This window comes from Canis lupus, chromosome 5 (genome assembly GCF_011100685.1).
Source record: "Canis lupus familiaris isolate Mischka breed German Shepherd chromosome 5, alternate assembly UU_Cfam_GSD_1.0, whole genome shotgun sequence".
Lineage (NCBI taxonomy): Eukaryota > Metazoa > Chordata > Mammalia > Carnivora > Canidae > Canis > Canis lupus.
The window spans coordinates 47926577-47946183 of record NC_049226.1 but is presented as its reverse complement, the minus strand read 5'-3'; the positions used below and the strand labels follow the sequence as shown (position 1 = coordinate 47946183).

At 35.1% G+C, this 19607-nt stretch overlaps 1 protein-coding gene across 8 annotated transcripts in view; it reads right to left on the bottom strand.

Annotated features, from left to right (window-relative positions):
- Positions 1 to 19607, bottom strand: part of DOCK7 (dedicator of cytokinesis 7) — a 219131-nt gene that overhangs the window by 54963 nt on the left and 144561 nt on the right. For all 8 annotated transcript variants that reach the window (XM_038537305.1, XM_038537306.1, XM_038537307.1 and 5 more), the window contains 7 exons: positions 18776 to 18871; positions 16765 to 16905; positions 16561 to 16674; positions 14867 to 15037; positions 12353 to 12492; positions 7215 to 7384; positions 5903 to 6057 (listed from right to left, as the gene is read on the bottom strand). In XM_038537305.1, coding sequence (XP_038393233.1) covers positions 5903 to 6057; positions 7215 to 7384; positions 12353 to 12492; positions 14867 to 15037; positions 16561 to 16674; positions 16765 to 16905; positions 18776 to 18871 — 987 coding nt within the window. The remainder of the gene's footprint in view (positions 1 to 5902; positions 6058 to 7214; positions 7385 to 12352; positions 12493 to 14866; positions 15038 to 16560; positions 16675 to 16764; positions 16906 to 18775; positions 18872 to 19607) is intronic.

The following is a 19607-nucleotide window of genomic DNA, read 5'->3' as shown; positions in this document are numbered from 1 at the left end:
GGCTCTTTCCATAGTTTGGCCAATGTGGACAATGTCCAATTGTGGATATTGCTGCTATAAACATTAGGGTGCATGTGTCCCTTCAATCACTATGTTTGTATCTGGATAAATACCTAGTAGTGCAATTGCTAGGTTATAGTGTAGCTCTATTTTTAACTTTTTGAGAAATCCCAATACTATTTTCCAGAATGGCTGCAACCAGCTTGCATTCCCATCAACAGTGTATGAGGGTTCTCCTTTCTCCTCTGCATCCTCGCCAACATCAGTTGTTTCCTGACTTAATTTTAGCCATTCTGACTACTGTGAGGTGGTATCTCATTGTGGTTTTGATTTGTATTTCTCTGATGTCAGGTGATGTTGAGCATTTTTTCGTGTCTGTTGGCCATTTGTAGGTCTTCTTTGGAGAAATGTCTGTTCAGGTATGACTAGATATTTTAAAACAAAATGTACAGCCTAAAAGTCTAAAAAAAATCATAATGCACTTTGGATATATTTTTGAACTGAATAATAAAATGCTACACACAAACTGTGACATGTAACTAAAACAATAGTTAAAGGAAAATGTACAGGCTTGTAATATGTACCAAAGAAGAAACAATAAAAATTAGAGAGTTAAGTATCCATTTTAAGAAGGTAAGAACAATATAAACCCAAAGAAAAGAGAAGACAGTAAATAATGAAGATAAACATTCAAAAGTGAGGATCAACATGCTTCCAAGTTGGTCTTTTTTTTTTTTTCAACTTGGTCTTTTACAAAGACTAAAGATATACACAAACTTCTGTTGAGACTCATGCAAGACAAAGGGTACAACAAGCCAGTCACAGAAATGAAACCATTTATATCTACTACAGATGGTATAGACTTTAAAAAGATCATAGAAAATATCTAAACTTTTATGCCAATAAATTTTTATAAATTTCTACTAGAGTAAAATTTACAAAAACTAGTGTAAAAGGATACAGAAAACTTGAACAGTCTTATGGTTATTAAAGAAATTAAGTCCATAATTTTTAAACTTTCAAAAAAGAAAATTGCAAGTACAGATGGCTTCACCCACAGGTTCTCCAAATATTCTAGGAAGAAATAACTCCAATTTTAAAAAAAGTCCTTGCAGAGAACAGAACAAAAGGGTAAAGTCCCTCTTAAATTTAAATTTGCTAATTTAACCCTGATTCCAAAACCTGTAAAGAACATTATGAGAAAAACATTACAAGTAATTTTACCTATAAGCATAAATACAAAATACATAAATCTTAAATTATAGCACACAAAATCCATTAAACACAATTGTGAAAAAAGACAGTTTAATTTGGCAACTGAAGGTAGGTTTAACACTGGAATATCAATTGAAATGGTTCACAGTAAAAGATTTAAAAGCAAATTAACACAAGCATCTCATTGAATGCAAAGAAGGCATGATAAAATTCACTTATTCATAGTTAAAAAAACAAAACTCTTAGTGAACCAGAAACAGAAAGAGGAGTTCCATAATACGAGAACAGCAAAAAAAAGAAAAAAAAACAAAAAATCTCCCCCAAACTATGGCACCTATGTGTAAGAATGAAATGTCACAGGTTTCCTCCTTTAAGGATGCCAACTATCATCACTTGTATGCAATAACTATACTGGAGATTCTAGCCAGTAAAATAAGTTATGGAAAGAACTTGAAAGTAAGGAACAGACTGTCATTATTCACAGATGATAAGATTGTGTATGTAGAAAAAAATCTATGCATATGTTATTAAATAAATTTAGGAATTCTGCTGAAAACAAGCATCATTGTATAAAACTAATTCTAGTTCCTCAAAAAATTAATCAACAGTTGGAAAAAAGAATTTTTGAAAAAGATGACATTTATAAGAATATATATGTATTATATATAATTTTATGATATTATAAAAAATAAAAATATATTTATAAAAGATGTACTAGGCTTCTTTGGTGAAAATTATAAAAGCTTATATATTCATAGGTGTTATGGAAGGCCTAAAAAATAACGGTATCTATCATGTTCAAGGATTAGGAGATTTAGTAGTGTAAAAATATCAATTTTTACCAAAATTGATCTATAGACTCATTATAATCTCAACCAAAATCCCCACAAATTCACTGGTTTTTATTTACTTTAGTGGAACATCCTAAGCTGATTCTAAGATGTATGAAGAAATACAAATTTTTTTATACGCATGAGGACTTTTTCTACATGATAGACTATACTGAAGTAATACTCCAGAAGAGTAGGCAAAATAATCTTTTAATAAATGGTATGAATGAATGAATGAATATGGATCCCGAGATTCTACTGTTTATAAAAAACTCCAGGTAGATTTTAGAATTAGATATGAAAGAACAAAAAAGCATTAAAAAAAATAACATAGGAAATCTCTTCAAAATCTTGCAATAGGGAAATAATTTTTAAAGATACAAAAAACACTAGCTGTAAGGGAAAAGATCAACAAATTTGTTTAAATAAGACAGTCTAATCACCCAATTTACCATTAAGTGTGTGATAAAAGCAAGTCTCTCTCTCTCTCTCTCACACACACACACACACACGCAAATATTTGAACCACCTATAATTGACAATGGGTTTGATCCAGAACATATAAACTCATACAAATCATAAACAAAAGTAGACAATCAAATGGCAAATGGGCAATAAACTCTAGAACCGCAAAAGAGAAAACTCAAATAGCCAACATGTATATATATGAAGAAGTGTGTACTCTCAGAAGGCATCAGGAAAGTGAAAGCTGAAATGAGATACAACTGTAAATTACCAGATTGATAAAAATTTTAAAGTCTGAAAAACCTAAATGCTGACGAACATGTGAAGGAATGGGAACTTTCAATACTGCAGGTAAAGAACAAATTGAGACAAACCTTTTGGAAATCCTGGGTATATCTGGTATAAAGATACATACCCTATGATTCAGTAAATTCTATTCCTAGGAAATAACCTAAATAAAAGTGTACACACACACAGGATACATGTAAAGAAACCTATAGGATTACTATTTGAAATAACCAAAGGTCAGAAGACATTCATACATCTGAGAATAGAATGGATAGACAATTTAATGACAGAAAAATGAAAATCAGTAAATTATACACTTTATAACTTGGAAGAAAATTAAAGATACAACAAAAAACTAAATTACAATATATAGGGATGCAAACTTGAATGGTAGAACTATAAGCAAAATTAAGCAATTATTTCATTAGGATAGAGGGTGGCGTGGTGGATAGCTGTAGTGGGGAAAAGCATGCTAAAGATTTCTGAGAGGCAGCCAATGTTCTATATTTTGTCCTGAGTGGTGATTACAAAGTTGTTCATTTTACAATATTTTGTAAATTTGTACATTTATGTTCCATGTACTTTTTAATATATAGTATGTTTTACCTAAGAAAAGTTTTTAAAAATGAAAAGGAAAAGTCAATAAAATTGAGTGCAGTGGTCATTTTTGGTGGAGACAGGGACTGGATTGAAGGCAGACTGGGAACTTCCAAGGAATTTGCAATGTTCTATTTCTGAAGCTGGGAGGTAGATACATTATTGTTTCTTTTATTATACTTTAATTGTGCATATACTTTTGATATTATATGTACAAAATAATAAAGTACAAGTGATAAAAGAAAGTTGATAAATTGGAATTCATCAAAATTAAAAACCTATGCACTTCAAATGAATACCATCAAGAAAGCAAAAAGATACTCCACAGAATCGGAGAAAATATTTGCAAATCACCTATCTGATAAGGGATTTGTACTTAGAATATATAAAGAATTCTTTTAATCTGATAACAAGAAGATGAGTAACAATACTAAAATGGCAAAGATAATGAACTTTTCTCCAAATAAGACATACAGGGATCCCTGGGTGGCTCAGCAGTTTAGAACCTGCCTTCGGCCCAGGGCGTAATCCTGGAGTCCTGGGATCGAATCCTGCATCGAGCTCCCTGCATGGAGCCTGCTTCTCCCTCTGCCTGTGTCTCTGCCTCTCTCTCTCTGTGTCTCTTGTGAATAAATAAGTAAAATCTTAAAAAAAAAAAAAAAAAAGACATACAAAAAAGATGTGTCAATAAGCAAATGAACAGATGCTCAACATCAATAGACATCAGGGAAATACAAATCAAAACCACAATGAGATACTACTCTACACCGAGGTGTAAAAAAGGGACAATAACAAGTGTTGGTGAGGATTTGAGAAACGAGAATTTTTATTTATTGCTGGGGAGAATGTAAAGTGGTGCACCCACTCTATTTTTTATTTATTTTTTTAAAAGATTTTATTCATTTACTCATAGAGACAGAGAGAGAGACACACACACAGAGAGAGAGAGAGAGAGAGAGAGAGAGAGGCAGAGACACAGGCAGAGGGAGAAGCAGGCTCCATGCAGGGAGCCCAACGTGGGACTCGATCCTGGGTCTCCAGGATCAGGCCCTGGGCTGAAGGCAGTGCTAAACCGCTCAGCTACCCAGGTTACCCTGGTGCACCCACTTTAAAAAGAATTTAGAAGTTTCTGGAAAATATTAAAAACAGAGACACCATATGACTCAGCAAGTCCAATTCTAGGTATATACCTAATAGAAACAGAAACGGATATGCACACAAAGACATGTACACAAATGTTCATAGAAGCATTATTCCTAACAGCCCCAAACTGGAAAGGATCCAAATGTTCATCACCTAGAAATGGATAAAAATCTGGCATATCAATACAAAAGAGTATTACTTGGCAATTAAAAAAAAAAAAAGATGTGCTCATCCACATTACGACATGCTGAATCTCAAAAACTTTATGTGCAGTGAAAGAAGCCAGACACAAAAGATCACAGTGTTTAATTCCATTTATTTGATATGTTCAGAATAGGCAGATCTATACAGATATACAGACAGAAAGTAGGTGAGTTGCTGCTTATGGCTGGGGGGAAATAGGCAGTGGTTCTTAACAGGCCTAAGCGTTCTTTTTGGGGTGATGGAAATATTCTAAACTTAGACTGTGGTATGGCCACACAGCTCTGTAAGTACATTAAAACTCATGACACTATACATATAAAATGGGTGAATCTTTTGATATGTAAATTATCTCAATAAAACTTTAAGTTGTCAGGACAGCTACCATAAGTATTATTGCATTTTTCAGAAAGAAAGTCTTTTAGAATTTGATCTTACTCTGTTGGTAGTTTGTTTCCTCTCTGCTCCCACATCCTTCATTTTTAAGGGGGGAAAATTACACGGCAGAGTACATATTAATTTTTTTAAGCATGAAACAGTATAAACCTCCACAGATTAAAAAAATATTCTCAATTGCTAAACAACTGAAAATATTTCATAGGGTTGATAAAGAACAAAATGGATTTTGAAAAAAAATGAAAAACATTTTTTTTTTAAAAATGGATTTTGAAAATAAAGAAAATAGGCTGTTTACAATAAGGTAACTTTCAAACTTCCAAACAATAGACTAGAGAGCTTTATATCATAAACCTTGAAGTATTAATAATTTTTAAAACAACTTAATACAAGATAAGCAACATTCTCAGCACCTTAATGTTTCCACAAAGTAAATAAAACTCTGTGTAGGGATCCCTGGGTGGCGCAGCGGTTTGGCGCCTGCCTTTGGCCCAGGGCGCGATCCTGGAGACCCGGGATCGAATCCCACATCGGGCTCCCGGTGCATGGAGCCTGCTTCTCCCTCTGCCTGTGTCTCTGCCTCTCTCTCTCTCTCTCTCTCTCTCTCTGTGACTATCATAAATTAAAAAAACAAAAACAAAAACAAAACAAAACAAAACTCTGTGTACTCTTGCATCAGCTAATACAACTATTTTAGTTATTTTAGGAAACATATCTGTAAATATCTGCCTTTCTAGAAAAAACTTCTACAGGACAGTTTTTCTTACCGATGATGTGAGGAGGAAACTGCCTGGTCTTGTTAGTTGAGGAACTGATGTTCCTGCAATTGCCATGGCAACCGTCTGGCTGATCATGCTTCCGCTTTCACTTTCATAGTCATCAGTGGCTATACAAATTGGTCTTCCTCGTTGATTATGAGTTTCTGGAAAAAAATAATCCCCAAATAAACAAAATTCCATTTAGGTTAATTAATAGTTATGGAGCATGCAATTTCCTATTCTCCATTACTCTTTAAAAGGAAAACCTATTAACATGAAATATTTATCATCAGATTTACTTATTTTAAACAATATTTTAAACATTAAATTTATTCCTACAGTATAAATTCCTACAGTAACATTTATAATTCTGTAGAAAACTCACAAGTCAAAGAAGATAATAATATAAACATTTCCACCTTCAGATAAGGAAGCCCACTTTAGCAATCAAAATAATGGTTGAACTACTCAACTATGAGTCCCTTAAGGACACAGTTGGTTATCTTGGTATCACCAGCTTTGTTCAAGTTCCTAATGTGTAATAGGTACTCAGTAAATAGGTACTCAGTTTGTTTTTAAACGTTTTTATTGAACTGGAAGTACTTTAACTGGAAGAAGTACTTTGCTAGGTTAAATGTGAACAACAGTGTTTTTTTTAGGACAAATGAAGGAATTCAAGAAATTCTAAATATAGAAAGCAAAAGCAATAAAACTTTATGAGTTCTAGTTCTTAAAAAGCAACATAATTTCAACTTATTAAACTAGTGTTCACAATAAACATTCTTGTTATTCTGATGAATATTAATTTCAATTATATATGTGTGTTGTATATATATGTGTATGTACGAATGTGTATGTATACATATATGTGTGTATATATGAATCAAAGTGAGCCTGAGGGTGGTAAACATCTGCCAGTTTTCTTATACATACATGTATGTGTGTGTGTGTGTGTGTGTGTATGAATGAATCAAATTGAGCCTGAAGGTGGCACACATCTGCCAAGTTTTCTTATATATATATTTTCAGATGAACAGTATAGTCTACCAAAAACCTGTTTTCTAATAGGTAGGTATATAAGTGCTATAAATCATTATTTTAAAATTCATCATAAGGACTACTTAAGGAAAGCTTGCAGTGAATTCTCTCACGTAGTCAAAAGTTACTCAGTAATATGGTTAAATATTGACAGTTTACTTATGTCAGTGTACATTTCTTTATATTTCTCTTCCTAAAAAAAGATCTTTAGCCTCAATATATTTCTAATACTTTTAAACACTAAGATTTTCTTTAAGATTTATTTTAAATATATATTAAGTACCTGTAAAGTCATAGAGCTGAGGAACAGTTTCCATGATAATGCCAATCAGAGGTAGATACAACATGGCCACCCTAGCCTTTGTCTGGGGGTCAGAGTACCGTGGGTCTGAGTCGTGACTGGATAGTAAATTGTGTACCATATTGATGACTTTCTTGTGCAATCCAAACAGTCTATTTAAAAAGAAGATGAAGAAGCAGCAGCAGCAGTAAGGTCACAGAGATTAGTTAATATCTTTAAAGCAAACAGTAAGTCACAGTACCTAATCAATTTTGTTTAACTTAAACTCTGCCACATATTTGCAATGTTTTCCTATAAAACACTTCTCATTACAAAATTAACAAATGTCTTTCTGTATAAAGTAATGATAGAGGGAAAACTAAATGTGAAACAAATTCACTAGGAGTAAATCTGAATATTTTTACGTTAACTCTTTATTAGTGTATATTCATATTAAATAATTTAAGACCAGTTATGGTTATATATTTTTATTATTATTATTATTTTCTATTCAGAGGCGGAGAGAGAGAGAGGGGCAGGCAGAGAGGCAGAGACACAGGCAGAGGGAGAAACAGGCTCCATGCAGGGAGCCCGATGCGGGACTTGATCCCGGGTCTCCAGGATCACATCCCAGGCTGCAGGCGGCACTAAACCGCTGTGCCACGGGGGCTGCCTTATGGTTATATTTTGAAGCAAAAAAGAAAAAGTAAATTTTGGGGAGTCAGGGTGGGGGAAAAAAAAGTAAATTGTAAGTAGCTACACATTCTATTTCAAATTAGACCTTTTCACATTTACCAAAAATAACTTTTATCTCTTTTTTCTAAAAGAAAAATCCTCTACTTAATAAATTATGCAGTCCATGGGTGGGTGGGGGGGGGGGTTGTCTCTGATGGCTTGCTTGCTTGCTTGCTTATTTATTTATTTTAATTTAATTTTTTTTGACAGCTTTATTTAAACTCAACTTCCGGGATGCCTCGGTGAATGCTTTGGTTAAGCATCTGCCTTTGGTTCAGGTCCTGGGATCGGGCTCCACACCGGGGCTCCCTGCTCAGCAGTGTCTGCTTCTCCCTCTGCTTCTGCCCTTCCTCCCCACTTGTGCATGGTCTCTCTCAAGTAAATAAAATCTTTAAACAAAACAAAAACTTTCTTGCTCATCTACCTCATTTGGGCCTTCTGTAGACTCCCAATACTAGCCTGAGTTTCAAGTGGGCTAAAATACTCATCATCACACTTTTTTTTTTTTTTTTCTCAGATTGAAGGTGCTTTGACTATGTCAACCATTCTAATCAAACATTTGGCCAACTTTTGACAGACCCTTAAGGCTACACTTGGCAGCCATTTCACGTCTCCTTCTCTTCCCGTTAGCCTCTCACCATCAACCTTGGGGAAAGACCTTACCTTCAATTTCTGTCTTTTAGGAAAGAAAAATCATTCTGAATTTGCTCTAGCCAGATCTTTTTTTTTTTTTTTTTTTTTAAATAAATTTTATTTATTTATGATAGTCACAGAGAGAGAGAGAAAGGAGGCGCAGAGACAGGCAGAGGGAGAAGCAGGCTCCATGCACCGGGAGCCCGATGTGGGATTCGATCCCGGGTCTCCAGGATCGCGCCCTGGGCCAAAGGCAGGCGCCAAACCGCTGCGCCACCCAGGGATCCCTCTCTAGCCAGATCTTTAACACAACTCTACTTTTATATCTCCAACATTCCTTTTCTGACTCAGAAAAAGTTGGGCCTTCTCTCAAAAAATAATTTCTCCAATGAACATCATGTTTCTTCAACAGCTTTGATGCCCCCAGTCACTATATTCTTCCCTTCTTTCTTTCAAATAATCCTTTCCTATGTTGAAAACATATGTTCACTTGAAACCACTCTCTTCTAGCTATATACTATCACTCAGTAATAAACTAATAATTTCTCCAGTGATAAACTTCCTAAATGTACAGTCCATTGTTTCCATTTACTTCCTAATATTCTACTCCTTTTCTTTGAAACTGTTTCTGAAAGCTTACCACATGGCACTGCATAACCTTTATCATTTAACAGCTAAATAATTTCTTAGAGATACTGAACTTATCTGTTTCCCTACCTACAGTAGGAGGGTAATTACCTGCCTCATAAGGTGGTTGTGAGAATTAAGTTGCATAATTTATGTAACATACTTATTAGCACACTGTCTTGTACACTGTCTTCCTCAGTAAATACTAGCTCTTATTGAGATCACATAGCCAATTTCAAAGTTGTGATTAGAAACCAGGTGGTCTTCCTACAGAGCCCTTCATCTTATCAGCTGCTTTACATTGCTATATCTGAAATCCAGCTGGAGATTCTTTCTTCTTCCTTCCAGAGTTTTATTCAGAAAGTGTATTTTTAAACACTGTCAAGAACCACATCTAACTGACATATCTCAGATTTTATTCTACAGTTTTCTACTCAACACTGTCATCTTATCTTTTCTTTTCTTAATTTTTTCTCCAGTAGTTCTGACCTTTTTCTCAAAAATCTTTCATTTTACCCAAGTCTAAAATTCTGGCCATTTGCTTGTTATGTTCTCCCCTTTGAATTTCTGCATTACCAATGATAACTCTCAAACCCAAGTGTGTGTTCCTTAGCTCTCTGCAGCTAGCAGCCCGACCATAATCTACAAATCAACTCTACCCACTCATCTTTCTAAGCCTTTTTATAGGTCTACATTACTGAGTCACAGGCAGCTATTAAATACATGTTTATGCAGAACATCCAACGTTCTATTTTCAGTGTTAAGGATAAGATGCTGTCCCTGTTCTTAAAGAGTTTGCTATTGCAAGAGAAAAATAATAAATAAATAAAAATAATAATTGTCTCACAAATGCAGTAGTAAAGGTATTAATCTTCTGTAGAAGTATGTGCTACATAATTAGCATTTAATCATATTGTTTCATAGTCTTAATTTTCTAACTATAATGAAAGTTTCTGGAGAGCATATCTTTGATCAATATTAAAACATTATTGCAACACAAGGAATTATTCTTATTAGCAAGCAGATGAAGTAAAAAGAAAAGCACTCCTCTCAAGGACCTAGCTAAGACAATGTAGGCTGTATTTTATATATATACCACTAAAGAATATAAAATTTAGAGATGGGATGTGAGTCTCCCAAAGTCAATTGCTCATTCACTGAAATTAACATCTGTTTATAAATATGTAGTCATCTACTTGTACCAGACACAATTCTAAGGCATTGGAAGTATAGCAGTAAACAAGAAAGATAAATCTTATAAATATTTTAGAAAATAAAAGATTTCATGTGTTCTCATGAAATCACATTCTAATGGGAGGAGACAGAAATTAAGCAGCAAATTTCAGAGAAATGTTTTGTAGAAAATAAAAGAGGGCTACATGTATAGGAATGATGTGGCAAGGCAGAATGGCTATAATTATAATTGGATGGCTAGTGAAAGCCTCACTGAGAAGATACTATTTGAGTGGAGACCTGAAGAATCACGAGGAGCAAACTGGTACATGACAGTCTTAGGGTAACATTAGCATTGCTTTAGGTAGAGAAAAAAATCCAAGTGCAAATACCCTAAAATGGGAATGAGTTTGGCATATTAGAGAAACAGAAAAAAAGACCAGGATGGCTATATTTTAGTATGTGGGGGAGAGAAGACAGTGGCAAAAGCATAAAAGAGCCAGATAAGGGCTTTGAGGACCATTACTTAAAGTCTGGATTTTAGGCGTACCTCGGTGGCTCAGTTGGTTAGGCATCCTACTCTTGGTTTTAGCGCAGGTCATGGTCTTGGGGTCATGAGATCGAGCCCCACATTGGGCTCTGCACTGAGCACAGTCTGCTTGAGATTTTTTCCCTCTTTCTCTCCCACCCCCTCCACCCCTGCCCCACCTCCTGCACACACACATGCACTCTCTCTCTAATAAGTAAAATCTTAAAAGCTGGGATTTTACCCAAAGAATACAAAAACATTAATTCAAAAAGATATATGCACCCCCTATGTTTATTGCAGCATTATTTATAATAGCTAAGGTATGGAAGCAATCCAAGTGTCCATCAACAGATGAATAAAAAAGATGTAGTATATACCTACAATGGAATATTAGCCATAAAAAGAATGAAATCTTGCCACTTGCAACAGCATGGATGGATCTAAAGGGCAGAAAGCTAAGTAAAAGCTAGGTCAGTCAGAAAAAGATAAATACGCTATGACTTTACTCATATGTGGAATTTATGAAATAAAACAAACACAGAAAAAAGAAGTAAGAAAAAAACCCAGTTTTGTTATGGAGAACAAAAGAGGGGAGGGGGACAGGGCTATGGATGAAATTGACAATGGGGATTAAAGAGTGTACTTGTGATGAGCACCCGGTATTGTATGGATGTGTTGAGTCCCTATATTGTACACCTGAAACTAATACTACACTGTATGTTAACTAATTGGAATTTAAATTAAAATTTAAAAATTTTAAAAACTCCTACTAAAGATCCTATTATGTGGATTTTTAAAAACTAATTATTACCTAAAGGAATGACGATCACACAGACTTTTTAAAACAATTATTAAGATAGAAATACCCTATGGGGATGCTAGACCACAAAAATCAAGCTATTTCTATAAATTCAAATTATCAGGTAATATGCCCTTTCTTTACTATATCAATTTTCAAAAATTCTGTACAAGTGTACTTAACTTTAGAAGGTCTTAAAAACTAAGAATATTTTGCTTATAGGGCATATTTTGAAATAAAATGCTACATAGTATAATGGCAAACAATTTTCCTTACAAGGAATAGAAAACTAGTCCATTTTCCTCAACTGAAATGTGTCTACTGTATATCAACAAATCTAAAAGTCTACCTACTAACAAGCACAAGCATTTTGTGTAACTATTAAGAAGGAAAAACAAATGCTACCAAATAAACCATGACACGCCACGGAGTTAAAGACCAACCTCAAACTCAGAGATGATTTTTTTTTTTCTTAAAAATCAATGAAATGAAAAAATAACATGGGTATGGAACTTAGTGAATACAGAAGTAGAAGAAGAGTGGCAAAGGATATTTTTCTGATTTTCAGGAAGTGTAAGTACATTACTTCTGTCCCATTCTCCAAAATCAAACTGCTATTCTGCAAGGCAAAATAAATGTACTCACCCTTCAGCATCAGGGTCTACAATGACAGCCAGCTCTGTTAATACAAGTCCTGCCAAATAATGCTGTTGGCGGAAAGGCACGGACAACTCAAACATATTTGCAATCTTCTGGTCTTGTACATTTGTGGAAAATCCAGAACTCTGTTTGGGAGGGAGGCAGAACAAAACTATAATAGCTGTGCAACAAAACATCCTCCAGACAGAATGTTATGACAAATGCCGTATGGGCATTATCTCAGAGTAAGACACACTTTGCCTAGGGTAGTTTATGTTACTACTATTTACATTGGAGAAAGTAACTGCTCTTACTTTTGATATAAGAAACTCTGATAAATAATACTTTTATTTTCAATTTCCCTTTTCTCATATTGAAACTTTTCCATCTGTTTTTTTTTTTTCTTTATTCTTTTAGCCACTTAATGTTTCAGTATTATACCTTAAAGGAGAAAAAAAGTAACTAAATCCAAATGATGTGTATTTACTGCTGGGTACAAAAGACATAATGATAATCAAAGCTATTGGTTTCCAGAGTAAATCCAAATACCAGTAAAATTGTAATTCAGAGAAGATATTATCTACAAAATGCCACCATTTTGTGATGCATTCAGAGTTTTTTTTTTTTTTTTAATTTATTTGACAGAGAGAAAGAGAGATCACATGAGCGTATAAGCAGGGAGAGTGGGGAAGGGAAAAGCAGGCTCCCTGCTGAGCAGGGAGTCCAAAGTGGGGCTCAATCCCAGGACGCTAGGATCAAGACCTGAGGCAGATGCTTAACCGACTGATCCACCCAGGTGTCCCCACTCACAGAGTTTTTACAAGATTTTTAATAATGCAAAATAGCATCCCCCATGATATAGTTCAAGACAAGAGTGTCTATAATCTTGATAATGGGGGTCTCATCCCCCCAATTCATATTCAGGACCATCCATGTGAGGTCTCATCCTCCCAATTCATATTCAGGACCATCCATGTGAGGTTTTTTTTTTTTTTTTAGAACAACGATTCTCTGCAGAGAAATCTTCTTCTTCTTTTTTTTTTTTTTTTTTTTTAAGATTTTATTTATTTATTCATGAGAGACACACACAGAGAGAGAGAGAGGCAGGGACACAGGCAGAGAGAAGCAGGTTCCGTGCAGGGAGCCTGATGTGGGACTCGATCCCGGGACTCCAGGATCACGCCCTGGACTGAAGGCAGATGCTTAACTGCTCAGCCACCCAGGCATCCCAGAGAAATCATCTTCCTAATAAATATATAAAATTATGTTTGCCCCCCTCACCCCAGAAAGGGTGAGGTCTCTGTTATCTATTAGAATCTTAAATTAATGTAGTTAGATAAGAAAGTAGGGAACAAGATAATGGAAGGAATTATATTAATTTCTCAGCTGAATGAGATGTTCAGAAGGGAGTTAGGTGTAGACAAATGTGTTTCATTAAAAGTTTTAGGAACTATACTTATGATTAATTTCTTCTTCACTGTATAGCTAAAGACTAACGTTATCTGTTTTAGGGAGAAGTATATGCCAGACAGGTAAAAGAGTGTGTGAAAACAGGCCAATCCATAATGAAAAGTTGTGGGTGCTCTCTGATGTTTTCTAAGCTAAATGAAGTTAAAAAAAATTTTTTTATCACGCATCTAAGACTGATCTAGGCTAGGGAATTACACCCAGGAATTAAATAACTCAAAAAAATTACAAAAAGTTAAGATCAATTTTGACTTGAAGAAATTAAGAAATCTTATCTTATTTGCTTCAGGAATTATATAGCAGAAAGAACGTTTCACGAGAGGGAAGAACCAGGCTTCTCTGACACTAAAACTAGAAAAGCCCTTTATCTCAATCTGTTGATAAGACACATTATAACTTGCTATGATATCCCCTTTTTGTCTTGACAGAAACTACTAGCTGCTGAAGTCCACTGCCACACAATAAAACCTTAGGAATAACCATTTAGTTCTCCTTTTGGTTTTCTAGGTACGAAAGAGGGAGGCAGGGCTTTCTCAGGACTGCACTGCAGTTTGCCTTCTTTCTCTGCTACTTCATTTCTTTTCCTTTCACAGGTCTTGATTCCCTAGTAAACATTTTTCATCCAGAACTCAAGACAACCTTGCATCTTCAAGAAAACCCAATCTATGAAAACATCTAAACAAGCTTAGATAAGTGAATTCCCTCACATGGATGTACATAAATCTGTACAAGGAAGACAACATAGTAGTTAAGAACTTGGGCTCTGGAATAAAGTCAAAATGTGCCTTGATTCAAAGCCTCACTCGGCCACTTATTACCGTGTGACCTCAGGTAAGCTAATGACTCTTCTATGTTTCCTATGTAAAATGAAAATAATAGAACTTACCTCCTAGAATTGCTTTAAGGAGCAAATAATTCATACTTATAAAGCACTTAGTATGGAGCCTATCACATAGCTATTATTCAACAGTATTTATCATTTTTTCCAGTGTTTACAATGGCTTCTTATAAACATAGGCTTAAACAAATTTTTTTTTCAGACACTTTGCATACCTGAGATGTTGCAGAAGAAACAGAAGGTGATGGTGATGCAGGTGGAGTAAGCAGACTGCAGGGCAAGTTTAACGTAACATAGTGCTCATGGCTACAGACAATTCGCAGAAAATCCAGTCTCAAGGACACCAAGACACTTGGGTTTGGTAATGAATAAAGCTTTGAAGATACCTTGTAAGCATCACATAAATAAAAGAACACCAATTGAATATATCATTTCTCAAGCCAACATCAGGATGACAGATTACTTAGTGAGCAGTTTGGGTTTTGTGGATACCACCAAAATAACTTCATAGAAGAAATGATCCACTCTTTGGATTATTAGCACCCTGTGTTAACCTATTTGTCCATTCACCCAGCTGCAAGATAAGCTACTTTGAGGCGACATATATATGCTACTTTGAGGAGACATATATACACTGACTTAATAGCTTTGGCATCCCTGGGGTCTAACTCAATGTTTGGCAAACACTAGGAAGTCATACTGCTGACATACTGCTGACAATATTTTCAAGTCAGTCAGTGCCCACATATAGTTCTAATTTTTCTATTAAAAGGAACATACGGGGTGCCTGGGTGGCTCAGTCAGTGGAGTGTCCAACTTTTGCTTTCAGTTCAGGTCATGATCTCGGGGCTGTGGGAACAAATGCTGAGTCGGGCTCATATTCAATGTGCAGAGTCTGTTTGGGATTCCCTCTCTCCCCTTCTCCCCACTCATGTGTGTACTCTCTAAAATGATGAATGGATGAACGGATGAATGAATGAATGAATGAATGAATGAATGAAAGAAACATATAATAAAGGCATCTGATAGAATAGATCTTCAAATTCTAAATATTTGACTGCCAAACAGCATTCTGAACTAGTAATTCTCAGAAATAAGGCTGTGGACCAGCTGGGAAATGTTGCACAGGCACTGCATCCCATGCTCCCTTCTCCCATCCACAGGATTCCAACTCCTCAACAAAGCTGGGATAGGACCCCAAGAGCTGTTACACAGTTACACTTAACATTTAGACTAGTGACTTGATGATCTGCTTGAGAATGGGAATCAGAGTCATGTCTTGGCCAGTAAAACCAAGGAAATGTCAGCTGTACAGATACCAGCCTGCCATAGTCCTGTGTCCTCATTAAACAAATGGAATTTATTTTTGCCTTACTAATAAAAATACTCTGATTTTATTTTTTTAAAGATTTGAGAGAGAGAGAGAGAGAGCAGGAGGAGGGCCAGAGGGAGAAGGGACAAGCAGACTCCCCCGCTGGAAGCCCGATGCAGGGCTTAATCCCAAGACCCTGAGATCATGACCTAAGCTGAAATCAAAAGTCAGACATTCAACCAACTAAGCCACCCAGGTGCCTCCAAAATACACTGCTTTTGGGGGTACCTGGGTGGCGCCATCCACGGAATGACTGACTTTTGATTTCAGCTCAGGACATGATCTCAGGGTTGGGAGATCATGCCCCATGTGGAGTAAGCGGACTCAGTGCAGAGTCTACTTGAGATTCTCTCTTCGAGCCTCTCCCTCTTCCCCTCCCACTATGCTCTAAAATAAAATAAATCTTTAAAAAAATGCTGCTTTTTAAAACCATTAATATATGAATGTGTTTTCGCAGATCACTCAGCAACTCTAAAAACAGCAAACAGTGTTTAAATTATTTGTTAATTATGCGTTAATTAATTAATTATGCATTACCTGTTTATAGCAGGTCTTAATAAGGCTAAAAACAAATCCTCTATCCATAACAGATAACAGATCATTGAGAAAGAATGCAAGGCTTGTGTTGAGTCTCTCAACCATTTCTGTGTCCTGGAAAACATAATAAAAAACAAAAACAATTAAAAGCATGATAGTTTAATGTGATCTTGGTAATTTTTTGATTTTTTAAAAAGTTATTACCTTCTGAAATCGTGAAACTATATCACTAGCAATTGTACTGACAAGAGCTGCAATATCATCCATGAAACGTTCTGGAAAACGACTTTTCCTTGGTGCATCAAGTTTATCATTAAAATATAAATGATGCACCATGCTCTTTACCTGAAAAAATAAATAAGCCATCAGTTTAATTTCTTTTGAAGGCAATTAACAGTTAATCACATTAGGGCTATTTCTTCATTATACTGTGTGACTTAACAGATAGCTGGAATACTTCTAGCTCCTCAAATATTTTTAAAATCTCCCTGCAATATTTTGTATGTTCCTGAGAAATATCAAACACAGTTCAACTCAATCACTGTATCACCTTCATAAAATTATTCTGGCTATCAATACGAAAAGAATTATGAATATGAACAGAAAAATATTTTACCCATTAAAATGGTTTTAAATGAAATCTTCTAAGACAACATTTTGACATTCCATATCCCCCAAACTGTTAAGCTTTGAGAGACTAGAAACATTGACTCCACTGCAGTGTCTTCAATATCTAACAATATCTAAGTGACATATGGTGAATGTACATTAAACACTGATGACTCAATAAGAATAAGATATTAGGTAAAAATTAAAGTGATTTACATGTACAAAATGCTTCTGGGAGCACCTGAGTGGCTTAGCTGATTGAGCGTCCTACTCTTGGTTTCAGCTCAGGTCATGATCTCAAGGGTTGTGGGATCCAGCCCTACAGCAGGCTCCACACCCAATATGGAGAATGCTGGAGATGCTCTCCCTCTGCCTCTCCCACCACATACTCATGTGTGCTCTCTCTCTCAAATATAAAAACCTTTCAAAAGAATGCATCCAAATTTTGATTCCTATTACAACAATGTGGTAATAGTAATATAGAATTCAGGGAAATTGAAGCCAAGGTTCAACAATTAATAAATAGCAGAGCTAAGTCTTAAACTGCAGCATTTTTACTATTCTAAACTAATTTGAACACACATATAAAGACCATCAAAAAATAAGTCAAAATTACAGTTTGATCTTATATTAAAAGCACAAGAATTACAAAACTTGGTGTTTATTCTCTAGTGGAAAAAATGAGTTGCCCATCACTTATTATATAGGGTCCCTGGCTTACTTTCTTTTGTGGATTAGTAAATCTGTAGAAAAATTTTCCTCTTATCCCCAATATAGGTAACATTCAATGTTGAGAATTACCCTATGATGTACTCTGGAAGCTCCTTTTGTTTCTCTTCCTTTCTCTTTTTGTTGTTTTGTTTTCCTTTATTTTTTTACACATTTCTCTTTTGGAAGAAAAAGTTTCAATGACTTCAGCTTCTTAGAGGTTAAAGAGAAATGTCTCTAGTGCCAGTACGCCTGAGTTTGAATCATAGTTCTGCTATTTAAAAGCTATACCAACTTAGACAAGCTACTTAATCTCTGTGCCTTGATAATACCCAGTCCACAAGGACAGTGCTACCACTCTGTACACACTTAGCCAATCTTTTCTGCCTTTGTGTATATATGTGTTTATGTATATATAAATACTAAGATATGAATTCATTTATTTTTAATACCATTGATTAAATTGAGCAAAAAGTGTTGCTTTTTAATTGGCTGTAAGTGGCATTTCCCTAAGAGCTTTCGAAAAGCTGTAAAGATCTCGAAAGCCCTTTTTATCTATGTTTGGGATGAAATCTACAATACTGCCATTTTAATAGCCATGTCCACACTAAGAAATAATGTATCACGTTTCCTTTAAAAAGATAGCTGGGGAAAAAAAAAGATAGCTGGTTCTGCAATCATCTCTAAAAAATAGTTAACAAGAAGTTTATAATTCCACCTAAGTTGTGCTCAGTGTCCACAGTGTTTATTTAGAGATGTAATAAATGTAATTTGTCTTGGAGGCACATGTAAAATCATAAGGGGGCAATGGAAAAGGATTTTTCGGATAAAATAATGAACTAACACAAAGCTGTTAACTAAGGAAAACAGTATAAAGAAATGTGTTTAGCTTGCTCACCATTAACTCAAAAAAGAACCAGGCTTGTTGCAAAGCTGATTCCCGAACGCTGCCACTGCAAACAACCCACTGCAAAGCCAGCTCCTCATGAAAAAGCTATCCAGAATAAATCCAAAGTTATTATCAAAGTCATATCTGCTGATAACACAAACCAAATAATAATGCAATTACAAATGAAGATATGAGAATAAGCAAAATAAGGCATGTGAACCATTCAATGATGCAGTGAGGACACCCATTAACGAAACGGCTGTTGGTACATGTAAGACGGTAGCATGTTGAACAGCTGAAAAAATTACATGTTATCTTGCAGTAAAATGTAATTTTAAAAGGACAGGTGGGAAATAGCCTCCTAAATTGTACCTGCAAACAGAAACTAGATCAAAAACTGACAGTTACAAATACGATCTTGTTTGTGCCTTAAATACATATTTCAACATATGTAACTACATTCATGAACTTTGCTGGTACAATTTAGGAAATACCTTCAAAAATTTAAACATTGATATAAGCCATTAATTTTCAAGTTTTCAGGTATCTGAAGTCTTTTTATAAACACAGCAGAAAATTCCTGCCTTATAATGGATATGCATACAAAGCATTTGCAAAGTAGTGTATATCAATATGAAAAAGGACTAACAAAACTGTGCATAAGGGAAGCAAATCAACATATCTTACTAAGAGTGATAATTTTTCTAACTCATCTTCCTTTCCCTGGAGATTTAAAACACAAAACAGAAGCAGTTACAGAAACAGAATTCAGAGTTGATACATTTTTGGTACTAAAATTTGATGATCAAATTTGATTTCAAACAGTCAATCCCAAAGTTAT